General features: G+C 45.4%; 1 protein-coding gene across 2 annotated transcripts in view; it reads right to left on the reverse strand.

Moving 5' to 3' along the window:
• Positions 1-597: 597 nt before the first annotated feature.
• Positions 598-20,095, reverse strand: part of CARM1 (coactivator associated arginine methyltransferase 1) — a 95,134-nt gene continuing 75,636 nt past the window's right edge. The window contains exons 13-16 of one of the 2 annotated variants that reach the window (XM_070938333.1): positions 10,540-10,652; positions 9,606-9,683; positions 2,450-2,518; positions 598-1,781 (exon numbers count right to left, since the gene is read on the reverse strand). In XM_070938333.1, the coding sequence (XP_070794434.1) occupies positions 1,645-1,781; positions 2,450-2,518; positions 9,606-9,683; positions 10,540-10,652 (397 nt within the window). In that variant the 3' untranslated portion in view covers positions 598-1,644. The remainder of the gene's footprint in view (positions 1,782-2,449; positions 2,519-9,605; positions 9,684-10,539; positions 10,653-20,095) is intronic. The other variant, XM_070938334.1, reaches the window with a different exon arrangement.

The raw sequence follows: 20,095 nt of genomic DNA on the forward strand, positions 1-20,095 counted from the left end.
TTAGCTTTTTCTTAACTTCCTACATTAATATAGAGCAGATCTTTGCAGGGATGTCTGTTAAAAAGCCAGTACGTCTGCTGTATCCAGGACTTGTCTGAGTGACTTGTGATCATGTCAAAGGTAGCCATAAGAAGCCTAACGGAACAAGTTAATAATTTCCTAAACTTTCCTTAACTATGACTAGTAGAGAGAATCAGGCGACTTTTTAGCAATGTAAGGAAAGTCAAATCATTTGAGGAACATTTCTGATGGAAGGCACTTCTTTCAACTGCACTTCAAAATAGGTGAATACAAATAAATTTTAAGCTGCTTCATCTAAACCTGGGATTGGGAAACCAGCCACTAGAAACAGATCTTCAAAACCCTCCCAGTTTTATTCAATAGTCACAAAATCTTTGATCAGCCAGACCCAACAATTGGTTTTATAGACCCACAACCCAGCCACTATGAAGGTTCTCCAGAATGGTCCCACCCCTCCCCCCAATTCAGCCACTATTGGGACCCAAAGAACATTGCCTTAAGTAAACCACTTTTCTCCTCCATAAAATAGTTGCTTGTCAAGTCCTTTCAGAAACATTGGCTTGAGGCTCTTCAGAAGAAAAAAAGAATGGGTTACAAATTACACATAAAAGTACTACAAAGGGACCCCATAACAATTGCCAATCTATTTAGAGTGGTTACTCTAAATGGTGGTTACTGCGGGAAGCAGACAAGTTACTTACTAAACCACTTGGCATCCACTTCTGCCCAGAAGGGAGGAACTAATCATAGGTGCTGTCACACCTTAAGAACAGACTAGAAAATGGGATTAGGTTTAAAATGAGCAACAGGAAATTGATACACAAACCATTTCCAGCCAGCAACAATATTTTTGGTACATTTGTGTTTTAAATTTTTTAACCCTTTGATGCTACATCAATATTCCCAAGAGACAGGCAATCATCAGACCTGCTGATAAGATGCTTGTGGCATATAAAACAGTCTTCTTTCATCTCAGATGTTTTTCACATGGCCCAAGACTTACAGCAGTAAGATGCTGGAGCTTATCTGAAAGCCAGGAAGTTGATGGGTCTTTGTCTTTCCCAGGAGATATTCCTCCTAAGTCTTAATTATGCAACAAACACTAGCCCAAAGACTGGGATGCCTAAGAAATCGACATGGATATGCTGCTGGATTCTTACCTGTGCCCATTCTACAGCCAGCTGCAGCCCCTTCATTTAAAATACTGGGAGTGTAGCAATAAATGATGAAGTTTCTGTTGTTGGTGGGCTACCTAGAGCATGTTAGAGGCCCTATGGCAGTTCAGATCTATAGCCTGTGCCTAATGCCAATCAGTCATGGCAGACTGAGGAACGATACTATTATTGACATGATTGGTTGTAAGACACAGTAAGCACAGGAACTCAGTCATGGTTGAGCAAGTTGAAATTTCCAACATTTCATGAAAAAGTATGCAAGTTCGCTATTAAGCCAGTGAGTTTTTGTCTTCTATTGTACAAGGATTAGACCATCTCTGGGTAACCTACTGGAGGGCAGAAGAGATCCAGAGAAATGACTGCCAACTGGTGAGATACAGTGGGCAGGGAGGTGGAACTTTTTCTCCATTTGGTTTCCTGATGCTGTCAGTTCAGGGATGAGGGTTTCTTAGCTCCCATAATGCATTGTGTTGGTGGTGATAGACATGGGGGATGCCATAGAAATGGCTGGTCCCCCCATAGTGAATTGACTGTTGACTGGGTAATGAGCAGTTGAAGTTCCTCCACTCTGGCCACTAGACGAGCCTGTAGCAGGAGAGAAAAGCATTCAGCTGGATATAGCAGAAGGAATTCTAGTTTTCAGCAAAAAAGTCTTAAGTACAACTAGTCACCTGTTTTTTAAAAGTGGATCCAGATCCATTCCTCATCTAGCAAATTTCAATTTAAAATCAAAACCTCACATTTTATAATATAGCTGGCAAAATCTAGTTTTAATGCCATGGGAGGGTGGGAGTAAGAAATAGAAAAGAGGAGACATGCTTTCTTAGAGCTCCATCTATAAGGAAGAACTTGCTGCCTCTTTTGCAAAGACAGGACTGACAAAATGCCTATGGGTTGAACTGTTCAGTTCTAGTCCACATTACGCATCAAAGATAGCAGGCTCTTGCCCCTGAAAACTCAAGCCAGAATAAACCAGTCAATAACCAGTGCCCCCAAAGCTGCCTTGATGCAAATTGATCTGATGCCAAAATGAGCTAATAGAATTTATTCCATCTAGAATTTTATCTAGCTTAGTTTAAATTTCAGGGATAATGTCAGTTTCAAAATGTACTGTAAAAGTATTTGCCCCTTCTCAAACCCAACATGCTGCCTGCTACTTTTCTCAGCCAAAGTGTTCAAAATCCTACAGAGGAGAAGAGAGCACACAGGGCCACTTTCCCCTCAGTTCCAAAAAAGCCCAAGGGCAGGTTTACCTTGGACAATCCCTGTGCTCATGATGGATCCCATCCGGGAATGGGTGTGATTGACAATCCCAGTGTTGGCTGCTTGGGAAAAAAGAAAAATACTCAGACAGGCCTAATCTCTACACGGGGCTACTTCACCTTTAACATGTTTCCATCATCTGCAAGTACACACATTACAGATGCCTCACCCATCTGTAGTCCAAAAACAGGCCATGTGCATGCAAAAGGTCTAATCTCTTACACTGCATTTGATTAACAACTCAGCGAGTCATCATAAACGAGAATGGAAGTTGAGAATTATTTCTCCTGCATTTACCTGAAGGTCAAACACAAGCCATTTCTCACAAATTAAAAGGGAGGGGGCAACTGGAATGCTAAATTTTAGGAATCTAAAACTGAGCTGAATGTGACTGACATTAATCTCTCCCTAGCCTCTCTGGATATAACACTTTTCCAGCTTGGCAATATTATACCCTACTGTGACAAAGAAGCACCGTCTTGATAATTATGCGGGGATTATGTGGGGAGAAGGAGATTTGATTTGGAGGGTTGGGGAGCAGGAGTGTCCTATCCCAAGGGTGTTCCAGAATATAGCATTTTACTTCTTCTGACCCTAAAAGTAGCAGTTATAATTTATTCCTAAGAAAATACTTCAATGGAACACTATGAGGTGACTGTGAGGATGATCTAACCATCAACAATAGGTATCCTGTGAAATCAGCTCAAATTTAAAGTCTTCTTTAAAAAACCATTTCATTTCATCTGATACAAAGCTAACATCAGCAAGTTTGAGATGTGCAAATCTTTTTATGTTTCCATCCTGTAACCAACAACCCTAAATCTTTCTCATCCAGAATACCTTGGGCCTGAATATGCCTGGCAGATATTGGGGAGTTTTTTCCCAAATGAAACATTAATTGGCAAGCAGATGAAGAGATTCAGTTCTCTTCAAACTATGGTTCATACAAAATGACCTGTGGGCATTTGTTAGGCACTATTTCTTATTGTCTTTGAAAACACAGAAGAATCTTTTTTGAATTATACAATGATTCATGTGGGTTCTAAAACTGGTACTTACAGAATTAGTATTTTATCTAACTACCTATGCCTTAAGGAATGGCTTGAAATTCAGTTCTTCCTTGGCTATAGCCAAATGAATTTGCAAGGATATAATCCCCTAATATGTTGTTTCTTCCCATTCTCTTGGCAAAATTCTGCAGCATGTTTTTAATGTTCTATCTAATAATTTAGGAGCTTTGAGCACCACAGCTGTATCTGACAAATCAATTCAGAAACAATTTATCACAAATACCAGAAGAATAGGCACACTTGATTCATTTACATTATAAGGTGTCATGACTTTGATTCTCATTTCTACTAAAAAGTCCCCAGAACAGATAGAAATGGGGGAAAGTGATTCGAATCCACTCTGCTGACAAGGTTCATTAATAAAGTCTAATAGAAAGCCCGGTGCTTTTCTCGGCCTCTGGCATGGACCGACGGCGGCGGCAGCTCTGCGGTGGTGGTGGTGGTGGCGGCAATGCGGTGGCTCCCCTGGATTCCTGGCCTCTCCGGGGCTTTCTGAGGCTCCTGGGGACCCTGGAGTATGGTGGGAGCCATGGTGGAAGCGGCGCCGGCGCTGGCAGTGGGCGCGGGGCGGTCGGCGGCCGCTGGATGGCGGAGGTGAGGGGGCGGCAGCTGGCTGCTACCGAAGAGGACGCTATGGTGAGAGGCTGCTGGCTTCTATCTTGAAACCCCGGACCTGCTAGGGGGCGGCCTATTTCTGCTGTCCCACTTTGCTGCAGGAATTCGGAGGCCCCATTGGAGACTGGGGCTGTAGACTGGGGGTATAAAATGCTGGAAGACCTGGGGAGTGGGAGAGGTTGGAAGACGGCCGAGGGTTGGCCTTGGGCTGCCTCAGGCCATTCCCCCCTCCCCCCCTTTTTTGTTGGCCTGTATAGGCCTTATCATGGTCACCACCCCAGCTACTTTCTGCCTTGCAAGCCATCTCCCTTCATTGCTTTCCATGTGTCATCTGTTCCCCGGGTTTACTATTCTGCCTTCTAGACTGGTTCTATTCCACCTATGCCCTTGATGGTGTGGAGAATGGACAATTCTGATATGGATTCTGAGGGAGTCCGGTTCAACTGCCGTTTCCCTACCAGAGTGGATAGACTATCGAATCTCTCCATAGCCAACTCCATCTCGGCTAGCCATCGTGAGAGGATGGCCTGGAGAGAGCACCTTCTGAGTTTTGTTGAAATGGCACGAGACTTCTTCCACTGTCGTGAGAAGACAGTGGAGCCCAGTTTTTCCATGTCTTGAGTTGCTGCCTCTCCATGCCCTAGGACGATTAGACTATTCTATGGAACCTCAGCCAGAGGATGCTTCACCCTTCCTGGTTCTTGATGCACTCGGCCGCCGAACTCCTTGCGCTGCGAGACTCTCCCCTTTCGCAGGCCTGGCCCTCCACGCTATCGAGGGCCTATCTTGATGACGGATTTTGGAATCCCGAGAGATGGCATGCAGCGAAGAGGGGGTTGAGGGTTTTTTTATTTAAATTTTTAAAGAAAATTTTAAGGGGACCCGGGAGGAAGGGAGGGGGTTGTGAAAGTGGACCTGGGGGGGTCCAGATAGCTACTGAGCGGGGTGACAGGCTGATTGGCTGCAGCAGAGGGGTCAGGAAAGAAAATTTATCCGGGGAGCAGGGGGATAACAAGAAGGGCAATGCAATTGAAATAATGAGTGGGAAGGGCAGGTATGATGGGCGCAGGGGACCATATCATGTGCCGGGGGTGCGCATACGCTGTTTACGAGCAATTGCACACTCCGGTCCCCAATGCGCGCCTCGTGGCCTGGGTTGTGCAGAGTCTCAGGCCCAGGGTCCATGGCTGATGTTATGTAATGCCAGGTCGGTTGTCAATAAAGCCCCCCTCATCTGTGATCTTATATTGGAGGGGGGTGCGGACCTGGCAGGTATTACAGAGACCTGGTTGGGCCAAGAGGGGGGGGTCCCCCTCGTTGAAATGTGCCCACCAGGTTTTCGTGCATTTCATCAGCCAAGGGCCCAGGGGAGGGGTGGGGGAGTGGCGGTGATTATTAGGGAGAGTCTTTGTCCGAGGGAGACCACTTTTCCTCAGATAGCCGGATGTGAGTCCCTCTCTGTGAAGTGGGGCCATGGGGTGCAGATGGGTTTGCTGACTGCGTACCTGGCTCCCTGCCACGTGGCAGCGACCCTACCCGAGCTACTCGACGTCATCGCCGGGGTGGTGGTGGATACCCCCAGACTTATTGTCATGGGAGATTTCAACCTTCCATCCGCGGGTGAGACGTCAGAGGTGGCTCGGGAGTTCATGGCTTCCATGACGGCCATGGACCTGACTCAGTTAGTTCAAGGCCCCACTCACATAGGAGGACACACTCTGGACTTGATTTTCATCTCTGGTCAGTGGTTGAATGATCTTGGTAGAGGGAACTTAGACATTAAACCCTTGTCATGGACAGATCATTCGCTCCTTCACTTGGACTTTCCTACCGCTTCCCCCTGCCGCAGGGAGACGGAACCGACTAAATGGTTCCGTCCCAGGCGCTTGATGGATCCAGAAAGGTTCCTGACGGAGCTTGGGCCGTTTCCTGAGACTCTGACACATGACTCGACTGAAGAGCTGGTGGCCGCCTGGGAGAGTGCGGCCGCCGGAGCTTTGGATCGTGTCGGGCCTTTGTGGTCTCTGACCCGATGCCGATCTCAATTGGCTCCTTGGTTCTCTGAGGAGCTGAGAGAGATGAAGCGTCAGAAAAGACGCCTAGAGAGCATTTGGAGGACTAGTCATTCTGATTCCGACCGGACACAGGTGAGGTCTTATATCAAGACCTACCTAGTGGCGATAAAAGCGGCGAAATCTAACCATTTTTCCGCTCTTATCGCATCTGCAGAGAACCACCCAGCCGCCCTGTTTAGGGTGACCCACTCCCTTCTTCGGGGGGGAGTGCAGGAGGATCCCTTGCAGGGTCGAGCTGAGGATTTTGTACAATTCCTGCATGATAAAGTCGCTCGGATTCGGGAAGGCTTGGACTCCGACTGGGTGAGTCCGGGGGAGGAGACGAGGGTAGGTCTTGAGAATATTATCTGGGAGGAGTTTGATCCTGTGGCTCCCGAGGATGTGGACAGGGTTCGGGGTAGGATTAGTGCCGCCACATGTTTATTGGACCCGTGTCCCTCCTGGTTGGTACTGGCCTCCCGGGAGGTTACACGAGGCTGGCTCCAGGGGATTATAACTACTTCTCTGAGTGAGGGTGTCTTTCCCGCCGCCTTGAAAGAGGCGGTGGTGAGGCCCCTCCTCAAGAAGCCTTCCCTGGACCCGGCTGAATTAGTTAACTACCGTCCGGTCTCCAACCTTCGTTTTGTGGCGAAGGTTGTTGAGAGTGTGGTGGCACGACAACTGCCCAGGCACCTGGATGAAGCTATCTATCTAGACCCGTACCAGTCGGGCTTCAGGCAGGGGCACAGCACAGAAACGGCATTGGTCGCGTTGGTGGATGATCTCTGGAGGGCCCGGGACAGGGGTTGCTCCTCTGTCCTAGTCCTATTAGATCTCTCAGCGGCTTTTGATACCATCGACCATGGTATCATGCTGCAGCGGTTGAAAGGGTTAGGAGTAGGGGGCACCGTTTTGCGGTGGTTCTCTTCCTTCCTCTCTGGCTGCTCGCAGTTCGTGTTGGCAGGGGGGCAGAGGTCGACCTCGAGGCATCTCGCATGGGGAGTGCCACAAGGGTCGGTCCTCTCGCCTCTTCTGTTCAACATTTATGTGAAGCCGCTGGGTGAGATCATCCGTGGTTTTAGGGGGGAAGTGTCACCTGTACGCTGATGATACTCAGCTGTACATCTCCACCCCAGACCACCCCAATGATGCCCTTGATGTGATGTCTCGCTGCCTGGAGGCCGTGCGGGTCTGGATGGGGAGGAACATGCTCAGACTCAACCCATCCAAGACCGAGTGGCTGTGGCTGCCGGCGTCCCGATATAGTCAGCAGATGCCATCGCTGACTATTGGGGGTGAATCTTTGCCCCCCCACAGAGAGGGCTCACAATCTGGGTGTCCTCTTAGACGCACGGCTGTCTTTAGAAGAGCATATGACGGCCGTGGCCAGGGGGGCCTTTTATCAGGTTCGCCTGATCCGCCAGTTGCAGCCCTTTCTGGACCGGGACGCCTTGCGCACGGTCACTCATGCCCTTGTCACCTCCCGGCTGGACTATTGTAATGCTCTCTACATGGGTCTCCCCTTGAAGAGCACTCGGAGGCTCCAGCTGGTCCAGAATGCTGCCGCGCGGGTGGTTATGGGTGCACCTCGTTGTGCCCGCGTGACACCCCTCCTGCGCGAGCTGCACTGGCTCCCAGTGGTCTTCCGGGTGCGATTCAAGGTGTTGGTTACCACCTTTAAAGCGCTCCATGGCATAGGACTCGGGTACCTTCGAGACCGTCTTCTGCCACCAATAGCCTCCCACCAACCAGTCCGTTCCCACAGAGAGGGTCTCCTCAGGGTGCCATCGGCCAAGTTATGTCGGCTGGCGACACCCAGGGGGAGGGCCTTCTCTGTGGGAGCCCCAGCCCTGTGGAATGAACTGCCCCCGGAAATACGTAAGATCTCCGACCTCCGGGTGTTCCGCTGCGCATTGAAGACCCTGTTGTTCCGCCAGGCAGGGCTGTCAATATAATAATTTTAAATTGGGGTATTTTAATTTTTAGGGTTTTAAATCGGCCAAATCTATTTAATTATTTTAATTTTTAATTATTGTTGTGTCTTGTGTTTTTAAATTGGCTGTACACTGCCCTGAGTCCTTTGGGAGAAGGGCGGTATAGAAATAAAATTATTATTATTATTATTATTATTATTATTATTATTATTATTATTATTATTCAAAAGGACAGGGAGAAGTTCTTTTTACAAAGTCATTTTAAGTTCAAGGTGGTATAATGTCCACCTATCCCTTGTATAACCGCTTTTATTCTAAAGGTTATGCTGGAGTTTCACTTCTCAAGAGATACTAACATTACCAAAGCATAAGTATACTAGGTGCCTTGGAAAGCTCTGAGATATCCTTTGTGCGAGGAAAAAGTCCTGGTTTGCTACTTTTCATTCCAATTGCAAATACAATGTTTGTTTTATTTGATTTCCATAGGCTATTATCCTCTAATATCCAGTAGAGGAAATAGTCTATTCTAACAAGGACCACTAAGAAGAATTGAGAGTTATTTGATTTTCTATTAAATCACTGAGCTCTGCAGTGATCTTGCCTAATCTATACCATTCATGTAGATGGAAACACAATTTCTGTAGGTATTTAAATATTTGGAACCTAGACTTGACAAGTATTCCTGATCAGGGAAATCAGATTATTTTGCTTGTAAAATTAGGGAGATTTTGACTGCCTACTGATGAATCCACCACCAATTGCATTGTTTTTCATCCTGTTTTGTTTTAACTTATTTTTGTTTCTATCTAATTCTGGTTTGTGCTATAATAAAAAATATATTCTATTCAGGGAAGTCAACTTAGTAGATATCCAGATACAAAAAAACGGAGACCACAAGAGGAAAAATCAGGGGTAATGAGAATTACTCTTAATACATTTTCTGGCTTCTGGCCGTAATAACTTTATCTTATTTATTTCAATTGTCAATATTAATGCACGTAACAAATTTAGATACTTTCCCAATGAAACATGTTGCAGGTACTTTTGTTCAATTACACTGTACGGAAACAGATTATTTAAAACTAAACCATTTTAAAACTTATTTTTCTGAACTAGAAAATTATAAAATAACACCACTCTGGAACTAAATTTATGTTGTGTTCTAAGGCAGTAGAGTACATTTTTTCTCACAAGGTGAAACAGGCATAACACAAGATCAAAAAATAGAAAAGTAATTCTGTGGCCGAGGGTCCACATACCCTACCAGGCATTCAGAGGAGAGTACTTAGATGAAGCAGGATATATTAGCTTTCCAAAGGGCTTGCCTACAAGCATTGAGCCATGTATAATGCCCCAAAGACTCAATACTGAGGTCATGGTGATGATCTGGGCTCCTCAGGTCTGCCACCAAGACTCTTTCCTAGGACTCCCCCCCTTAAGCCAGAATCTACTGCGCAACGCAAATAAACTCACCTAGAGGAATAAGGTTGTTGTGGCCAACATTAGTGCCACCCGCAATCACACTGCTGAGGTCATAGGCTGTGGGCATTCCTGTAGCACATTAGAAAGGAATAGAGTCAAATGTGAGCAAGGCGCTATTCAAGACACAAACCTTCAAGGACTCTGCCCAACCCTTTTGGGATGGGAAAAAACACTTGGATACTTAAAAAACACTTACAGACATAGGAGTCTCTTTAGGGAGGTGCAGATACAGCACCACAATCTCTCTCTAATCTACATTTAAATGGGATGTTTATTCCTGCCCAATCTGAAAGCTTTTCTACCTAGGTATATGGATGCAGGGCAGTAAAATAAGTGAATACACAAAATTATATTCTAGTATGGAGAAGCATGGCAGACAAGTGATAACACAGATGTGGCTGACATCATCAGTGGACAAGGACTCTTTAGACTCAATTTCCCAGTCAGGAGAATAAGACTAGCAATCAGTGTTGATTGGGAACTGAAGGAGGAAAAACGATGAGAAAAAGCAACTTTATGCATGTGCTTAGTAAGAAACAACTTAGTTTTTCTTCTGCTCTGGGTATTATCCTCAATAGATGACACAAATGTGATACACTACATAACCATTATCATAACATAATCAAGACTCTTCCAGGAATAGTGATAATGCCAATGGAACATACATGTGTCAAGCTTATATTGTTCACCCAGAAGAAAAAGCTGCCATATCCAAAGCAGCAGCATTCTTCTTGCAAAGGAACCCTAAAAACATCAAGCCTATCCTTTCAGAACTGAGCTCTTTAAAGCCATCCTTTTACTTTATGGAAAGATGCCAAAGGATCCTACCAATATCCTGATTGCTCATATCCTAGGCCCAAAATAAATAAGAGGTGCATGTAAAACAGTATCTTAGCCCAGAAGCGAGAAGCAAGAAATACAGTACCAGCAACAGCCATCCCTGTGTTCATGTTGTAGGCGCCACCTGTGTTCCACATGTTCTCTGAAGGAGATGTATAGTGTGAACCTGGCGGTGGTGAAGGAGTTGTACCTGTATATCTGAAAGGCAGACACACACATATTCACTTAATCACCAGCAACAATGCTAGTACAATCCCCTCTTGCTCATTAAGCCACATCTTGGATAAAGTGCCAATTAGCCTTTCTAATGTGAAAGATCCTGTATAAGAGCCTTACAGCTCATTTGCAGAAAGACATCATGTTTATTCTGCAGTGATTATTAGAACTCACTGCCTTCTAGTTTCTAGTCTAATGTCTTAACCATTATACCAAAGTGGGCCTTCCTATACATGCTTAGATCAATAATATAAACTCACTACCCATTGATAACTGACAGTTGCAGTCAACATTTTGTAAATATTTAAAATGGTGCTTTTTTAATGTGATACAGTAATGAATTTCTTTTAAAAGAAAAGAAAAAAATCATACAAAAAGCATTTAGATAGCATCTTCTCTTTCATTTTTCCTCCAGAGTTTATGCTGTTTCTCTACTTTTTGGGGATGTCTTCAAGCCTCTATTGCAAGAAATATTTTTTTCTCATATTAAAGGAGCCCTTTGTCTTTTTACAGAATAAAGCCTAAAGCACTACAGAAAATTAAGTCTGTACTGTTTGTTAAGAGGCCATGGTGGACCACAATAAAAGTGCCTCCTATCCTTTGATCCCCAAAATCTCTCCAAATAAAACTAGTGGAAGAGATTGAGTTCAGATTCTCTCTTCTCTATCTCAAAGGTGCTTTTTCAAAAGGTAACTGGACTTTGTTTTTCCTTGAAGACATTTCGCTTCTTGGATGAGAAGCTTCTTTAGTCAGAGTGCTGATTTACCACCAGTACTTAGAAGGCGAGGTCTGAGCAACATGAACAGACACCAGCTGATGTCTTAAAAGCCAGCCATAAACATATCCCAATAAACATTTTTTTAAAGCCACATACAACAGGCACTATAAATACCACATACAGAACAGCACACATTCTGCTAGACAGAAGATGGGCTCCAACATGAGTCTGAAAGCTTGGAAGACAAAACTTCTAGTCCCAATGACTGACCCAGATTGGATCTTGCAACATTATCCTGGGACATGTATATTTGCCTTCAATAATTTTTAACACCAGAATTGCAGCAGAAGCTGCATTAGTGGAAAGATACCATTTTCCTTTACTTGGCCTTTTCTGATGCTTTTCTGTTTTTGAAGCAAGATGATTTCAGCCTAAATTCTAGTCACTGCCTGATCCAGTCCTCCTTTCACAGCAGCTAAACAAAGAAGTCCCTTCTTGTGAGACTGGTGGCCATATAGATTTGATAGATAGATAAATAAATAAAAATAAAACAACGCAAAAATACCCTTTCATCCCTGGCCTTTTGCTGTTGCATCTCCTTGCCCCTTACTTGGCCTTTCAAGCTTCTCAGTGATTCAGACTATAATTTATACTCTGTCTAGGTTTACACAACACAAAAAACTTTAAACTGGGTTAACAAAACCTAATTGTTGAATGTATTCACACAATGAGAGAAAAGGGAATGCCGTTGAATTCCAGTTCAATATTCTTTTGTTTATCATGTTTTTTTTTAAAGAGCCTGAGTGGGGCAGCAGACTAATGCTACTGTTAAAGGTAGTATTTAGCTTCCAGCTGCCTGCAATTACTGCGAGTTCAATTCTCACCAGGCTCAAGGTTGACTCAGCCTTCCATCCTTTCTAAGGTAGGTAAAATGAGGACCCGGTTTGTGGGGGCAATAAGCTGACTTTGTGTAAAATATACAAAGTATGAAGGCTATTGCTTAACGCCTTGTAAGCCGCCCTGAGTCTCCGGAGAAGGGCGGCATATAAATTAAAAAAATAAATAAAATAAATGCACAATAGCCCTGCCATTTAAAAACAATTCTACCAGCAAACAGCCCAAATCTGCACGGATACCTTGGGGTACCCCAATGCTTACCTCCCTCCATACAGATGTAGTTCCATTAAAAACTACATGTTAAATGCAGTTTATCAGCCAGGTACAAATCCATCTGTTGGTGATGGTGTTTATGCTATCTTGAAGCAAAGCAAGGCCTGCCACTTGACAGGAGGAGGCTTCCACCCTTAGAACAGAAGGGATGGGAAATTTGATGGGAATCCCCAGCAACTGGGATTTTCCCTCACACACGTACTGACCTACATGCAGGAGTATTGGAGGGACCACCCTACAGAAGGGGCCAAAGTCAGGGTTGTCACACTGGCTCTAGAAGGATTGGTGACCCTCCATAATACAGAAGCACCAGAGCTTCACAACTTCAACTGCTTCAAGACAGCCCTGAGACGGAGATTTGAGGGCCCCCTAGCGGACTGCAAGGGTAAAGACCGCATAAGGCATGTCAGACAGGGTCACTGTCCAGTTGCTGAGTACATTGAAGAGTTTCGTGACCTGAGTTGCCACATAAATTGGCCAGAGAAAATACTCGTGAATTGGTTCAAAGATGGCTTAAACAATGACCTGAATAATGCCTGCACTGCCCATGGAGGCAATGCCTGCATGGCTGATGTGTCTTGGCTGAGGAAGCTGAAATCGACCAAACTCAAAACCAGTACCGCGCAAGCCGCTCCTGGAAGAAATCCACACCAGAATGGAGAAGGGAGGGAGCCAAACTTTGCTTTAACCTCACTGCATTCAGCTGCCTGCTTCAATTACAGAAAAGAAGGTCACTGCACAACCAAGTGCCATGCAAGTATGCCCACCCAGAAAGGAGAGAGGCAGGTCGAAGGGAAACCCTCAAAACCACCACCGCTTTCCAGAGACACAGCCCTAAAGATCCATGCGGTCATTGAGTTCCCACCGGAATTAATTATGGTGTGAGAAACTCCAACCCTTTTGGTGGAGGAACCCGATCAATCAGAGACCGACTACGAAGACCCTTTGGTAAGGGGGGTTTTCGAACCCCTTACAACCCCTATAGAACTGTTAATTCCATTAACAAGGGTGAAAAGTGAGACTTAAAGCATTGCTTGATTCGAGGTGCACGAGAAGCCTAATAAGCCCGACTCTAGGCGGGGAACTGGGCATTCAACTAAGGTCACTAAAAACCCCCGTCTCATTCTGCCAACTTGATGGGTCCATTGCGGGGGGCGCCCCGGCCACATTTGCCACTGAACCACTGGAACTAACGATGGCAAATCTCTCTGAAACCACTGCTTTCATTGTGACACGAGGGATGGACTGGCCCCTAGTTCTTTTTGGAACAACTTCAGTTTTAAGAGTCCTGCTTTCTTGGGAAGATTGGAGAGGCAAGACGTTACACAAGTACAGATTAGGCAAAACTTGGGTCAAAAACAATAACTGTGAGAGGGGCCTTGAAGTCCTAGTGGATGATCAATTAAACCTGATTCAGCACTGTGCGGCAGCATCCAAAAAAGTGAATACAATTCTTGATTGTATAAACAGAGGTATAAAATCAAAATCATATGAAGTATCGCTTTATAAAACTTAGAAAGACCAGACCTGGAATACTGCATCTAGTTTTGGTCACATTACAGAAAAAATGTTGAGACTTTGGAAAAAGTACAAAGATGAGCAACTAAGATGATTAAAGGCCTGGAGACTAAAATATATAATAATAATAATAATAATAATAATAATAATAATAATAATAATAATAATAATAATAATAATAATAATAATAATAATAATTTTATTTCTATACCGCCCTTCTCCCGAAGGACTCAGGGCGGTGTACAGCCTATTTAAAAACACAAAAAACACGACAACAATTTAAAATTTAAAATCATTAAATAATTAGGCTCCAATTAAAATCCCAGAAATTTAAAATACCCCAATTTAAAACGTTATGTTAATAGCCCTGCCTGGCAGAACAACAGGGTCTTCAGAGCGCAGCGAAACACCCGGAGGTCGGAAATCTTTCGTATTTCGGGGGGCAGTTCATTCCACAGGGCTGGGGCTCCCACAGAGAAGGCCCTCCCCCTGGGTGTCGCCAGCCGACATAACTTGGCTGATGGCACCCGGAGGAGGCCCTCTCTGTGGGAGCGGACTGGTCGGTGGGAGGCTATTGGTGGCAGAAGTCGGTCTCGAAGGTACCCGGGTCCTATGCCATGGAGCGCTTTAAAGGTGGTAACCAACACCTTGAATCGCACCCGGAAGACCACTGGGAGCCAGTGCAGCTCGCGCAGGAGGGGTGTCACGTGGGCGCAACGGGTTGCACCCATAACCACCCGCGCGGCCGCATTCTGGACCAGTTGGAGCCTCCGAGTGCTCTTCAAGGGGAGCCCCATGTAGAGAGCATTACAATAGTCCAACCGGGAGGTGACAAGGGCGTGAGTGACCGTGCGCAAGGTGTCCCGATCCAGAAAGGGCTGCAACTGGCGGATCAGGCGAACCTGATAAAAGGCCCCCCTGGCCACGGCCGTCGTGTGCTCTTCTAAAGACAGCCGTGCGTCCAGGAGGACACCCAGATTGCGAGCCCTCTCTGTGGGGGGCAAAGATTCACCCCCAATAGTCAGCGATGGCACCTGCTGACTATATCGGGGCGCCGGAAGCCACAGCCACTCGGTCTTGGAGGGGTTGAGTCTGAGCCTGTTCCTCCCCATCCAGGCCCGCACGGCCTCCAGGCAGCGGGACATCACATCAAGGGCATCGTTGGGGTGGTCTGCGGTGGAGATGTACAGCTGAGTATCGTCAGCGTACAGATGACACTTCACCCCGAAACCACGGATGATCTCACCCAGCGGCTTCACATAAATGTTGAACAGGAGAGGCGAGAGGACCGACCCTTGCGGCACTCCCCATGCGAGATGCCTCGAGGTCGACCTCTGTCCCCCTGCCAACACAAACTGCGAGCGGTCGGAGAGGAAGGAGGAGAACCACCGCAAAACGGTGCCCCCTATTCCTAACCCCCTCAACCGCTGCAGCATGATACCATGGTCGATGGTATCAAAAGCCGCCGAGAGGTCTAATAGGACTAGGACAGAGGAGCAGCCCCTGTCCCGAGCCCTCCAGAGATCATCCACCAACGCGACCAATGCCGTTTCAGTGCTGTACCCCTGCCTGAAGCCCGACTGGTACGGGTCTAGATAGATAGCTTCATCCAGGTGCCGGGGAAGTTGTCGTGCCACCACGCTCTCAACAACCTTCGCCACAAAACGAAGGTTGGAGACTGGACGATAGTTGGCTAATTCAGCCGGGTCCAGGGAAGGCTTCTTGAGGAGGGGCCTCACTACCGCCTCTTTCAAGGCGGCAGGAAAGGCACCCTCACTCAGAGAAGCACTTATAATCCCCTGGAGCCAGCCTCGTGTAACCTCCCGGGAGGCCAGCACCAACCAGGAGGGACACGGGTCCAATAAACACGTGGCGGCACTAATCTTACCCAGAACCCTGTCCACATCCTCGGGAGTCACAGGATCAAACTCCTCCCAGGTAACATTCTCAATACCTGCCCTCGTCTCCTCCCGTGGACTCATCCAGTCGGAGTCCAAGCCATCCCGAATCCAAGCGACTTTATCGTGCAGGAATTGCACAAAATCCTCAGCGCGACCCTGCAAGGGATCTTCCCGCACTCCCCCCCGGAGGAGGGAGTGGGTCACCCTAAACAAGGCAATATGAAAAACTATTGCAGGATTTGGGTTTGGCTAGTCTAGAGAAAAGAAGGACTGGGGGGACATGATAGCAGTATTCCAGTATTTGAGAGACTATGACAAAGAGGAGGGGGTCAATTTATTTTCCAAAGCACTAGAGGCTAGGACAAGAAAGAATGGAAATTAATCAAGGAGAAACGCAACCTGGAATTAAGGATAAACTTCCTAACAGTGAGAACAATTAACTAGTGGAACAGCTTGCTTTCAGATGTGGGTGTTTTATCACTGGAGGTTTTTAAGAAGAGACTAGCCAGTGATTTGTCTGAAATGGTATAGGATTCTCTGCTTGAGCAGGGGGCTGGACTAGAAGACCTCCAAAGTTCCTTCCAGCTCTATTCTGATTCTGTCCTTCTATTAATGCAACCTAAGAGTGCACTGGCTTTTTTGGCTGCTGCTGCAGCATGCTGCTGGCTCATATTTAAATGATTATCTACTAAGATTCCAAGATCCCTCTCAGCCAGGTTTCACCTAATGTGTACCTGTGTAACTGGTTTTTCTTGTCTAAATGTAAAGAACCTTACTTTTCTCGACACTGAATTTGTTGGATAGGGCTCAGTGTTGAGCCTATCATCTGGGGTGTTCGTTGTTCTTTCTATCTTAGTGTTGTCTACAAATTTGACAAGTTCCCCTTCTATTCTCATCTAAATCATTTATGAAAATATTGAAGGATATTGGATCTAAAAGGGAACCCTGTGGTACCCCACTGCTTACTTTTTATTTATTTATTTATTTATATGCCGCCCTTCTCCGGAGACTCAGGGCGGCTTACAATGCGTTAAGCAATAGCCTTCATATTTTTGTATATTTTACAAAGTCAGCTTATTGCCCCCACAAACTGGGTCCTCAATTTACCTACCTTAGAAAGGATGGAAGGCTGAGTCAACCTTGAGCCTGGTGAGATTCGAACTTACTAATTACAGACAGCTGGAGTTAAATTACAATGCATTTGTCTACTGAGCTATCCAGGCTCCCTTTTTCTTTTTCTTTTTCTTTTCTCCATGTAGATACTTTTCTCCATGTAGATGTAATTCCATTAAAGGCTACATGTTGAAGGGGATTTGTTAGCCAGTTACAAATCCATTTATGGTGATGCGGTCTATCCCATATTTTTCTAGCTTATCTAGAAGTAGGTTGGGTTCTACTTTGTTAAATGCCTTACTGAAATCCAAGTATACTTTGTCCACTGCATTTCGCTGATTTGCTAATTTAGTCACTTTGTCAAAGAATGAAATAGTTTTGTTTGGCATGATCTGTATCTGACAAACTTGTTTGTAACTTTGTAGGAAATAAGATGCATTCACAGATCTATCTGTTGCTTGACTTATCTTTTCTTCCCAGGTACTAATGTCAAGCCGATGGACCTATATTTCCTGAATATGTTTTTTTTACATTTTTTGAAGATGGGAACTACATCAGCTCTTTTCCAGTTTTCTGGTAGTTCCTCAGTTCTTCAGGATCTTTGAAAGATATGGTTCAATGGTTCTGAGATCACGTCTGATAGCTCCTTTAGAACTCTAGGATATAATCTGTCAGGTCCCGGTGATTTGAACTCTTCTAGAGCAGACAGGTGTTCCCTTGCCTATTTTAATTTGTATTCCTAATCTCTTTTACGGTTATGTTTTGGGCTATATTTTCTTTTTACATGAAGACTGATGCAAAGAATGAACTAAGGAGCACTGCTTTCTCTCTACTGCCTACTTCCATGCCATCATCTCTTTAGTAGACCAACTGTTTCCTAGACTTTTTTCTTGTTATTCATATGTTGAAAGAAACTATTTTTATTATCTCTGACTTTTGTTGCAAGTCTTTGTTCATTCTGAGCCTTTGCTTTCCTGACTTCGTCTTTGCAAATTTAGGCTATTTGTTGATATTCTGCCTTAGTTATGTGTTCCTCTTTCCATTTTTTATATTTGTTATTTTTGTCTTTCAGTTTATCAGTGAAGTCCTTGTGAAATTATGCTGGATTTCCTGTTTTTCTTTCTAAGTTATTACACTTAGGCAAGAAAAACTAAATGCACAGGTATAGAATAGGTAGTACCTGGCTCAACAATAGTAATGTGAAAGGGATCTAGGTGTCCTAGTGGGTCATCACTTAAGTATGAGCCAGCAGTGTGCTGCAGTTGCCCAAAAAAACCCAAACCCCAATGAGGTCTTAGGCTGCATCAACAGAGGGATAATATCAATATCATGTGAACTGATAGTGCCCCTTTAAATTGCATCGGTGAGACCACACTTGGAATATTGCATCCAGTTCTGGTCACCATGATACAAAAAAAGATGCTGAGACCCTTGAAAGAGCACAGAAAAGAACAACAAAGATTATTATGGGACAATTAGAGGCTAAACTGTATGATGAATACTTGAGAACTAGGTTATGTTTAATTTAACAAACAGAAGGACTAGTGGGTGACATGATTTATTTATTTGTATCCCATCTTTATTATATGTACAAAAAACTGAAGGCAGTGAACCTATCCAACACATATTACTCCTCCTATTTTCCCCACAACAACAACCCTGTGAGATGAGTTGGATTAAGAGTGTGACTGGACAAAACTCACCTAGCTGGCTTTCATGGCTAAGGCGGGACTGGAAGTCACAGTCTCTTGCTTTCCAGTCTGGTGCATTACCCACTAGATCAAACTAGCTCTTGATAGCAGTCTACCAGTACTTGAGGGCCTATCACAAAGAAGAGTGTCAACCTATTCTACAAAGAACCTGAGGGCAGGACAAGAAGTAACAGGTGGAAACTTACCAAAGAGAGATCCAACCTAGAACTAAGCAGAAATTTCCTAACTGTGAGAATGATTAATCAGTGGAATGGCCTTGCCGCCAAAACTTATGTGTGTTCCATCGGTGGAGGTTTTCAAGAAGAGATTGGACAACCATATGTCCAGAATGGTATAAGGTCTCCTGGTTGGGCAGCAGGGTGGGCTACAAGACCTCAAGGTCCCTTCCAAACTTGTTATTCTATGTTCTAAAACTCTTAATTGCAACTTCCACATTTTCCCTTTGTCTGTTACATGCTCCTGCCAGCATCAATTTAAGCAATTTAAGACCTTTGAATTTTATGCAATTCAAAAGAGGTTGGAGTTGATCCACTCTATTGCATCTTTATCAGTTCCGCTCACAACCAAACAACAGTTATAGGAGGGGAGAGGGAAGGCATTGGAATGTAAGGGAGGCCTGGGAGGGAAATTTGAATGCCAGCTGGCACGCATCTGAAACCAAAGACTGAGAAATCTGAGCAACTGGCCGCAGTCACAAAGGAGTGAGTGAAGGATGTCCTGTACCAGGGGCCGAAGACCCACTGGGCAATAAATATGGGCAAGGCAGCCGAACCAAAGACCCTTTCTCCCTTTTTGGATCAATGTGGTCTGAGGTGGGCAAGTGGAAAGCGAAGTGGCTAGCAGAATGGGACAACCCACCCACTGAGTGGAAGCTCCCAATCACCGGCTGCAGCCTGTTCATGGAACAGTTGAGGGAGGGATGGACATTCATGCTATGGCAACATCCAGAGCCACAACCACCATCAGCAGGCCAGGAGTTGTGAAACCCTGGTGATCTTGGCTACTCCTCCTATTCTTCAGCTGGCAGCTCCGGCTACAGCCAGGCCCTGGCATAAGTGGAAACAGTCTTTGACACTCCTTCTCTGTTGCAGCTGGAAGCACTGGTGGCCCCGGCCACAGTCGGGGTTCCAGCACAAGTAGCCATGGTTGGAATCTCAGCACTGGTGGCGGCAACTGGAATTCCACCCCAGGGATTCGTCCTGGTATGGGAGGAATGCCACTCCCCCAGTGGCCTGTTTCAATGGGTACCCAAGCCACCTAGCCCATTTCCTGGCTCAGGCCTGTACCACATGG

This window comes from Pituophis catenifer, unplaced genomic scaffold (assembly GCF_029215685.1).
Source record: "Pituophis catenifer annectens isolate HBS135680 unplaced genomic scaffold, rPitCat1.0.hap2 SCAF_2, whole genome shotgun sequence".
NCBI lineage: Eukaryota > Metazoa > Chordata > Lepidosauria > Squamata > Colubridae > Pituophis > Pituophis catenifer.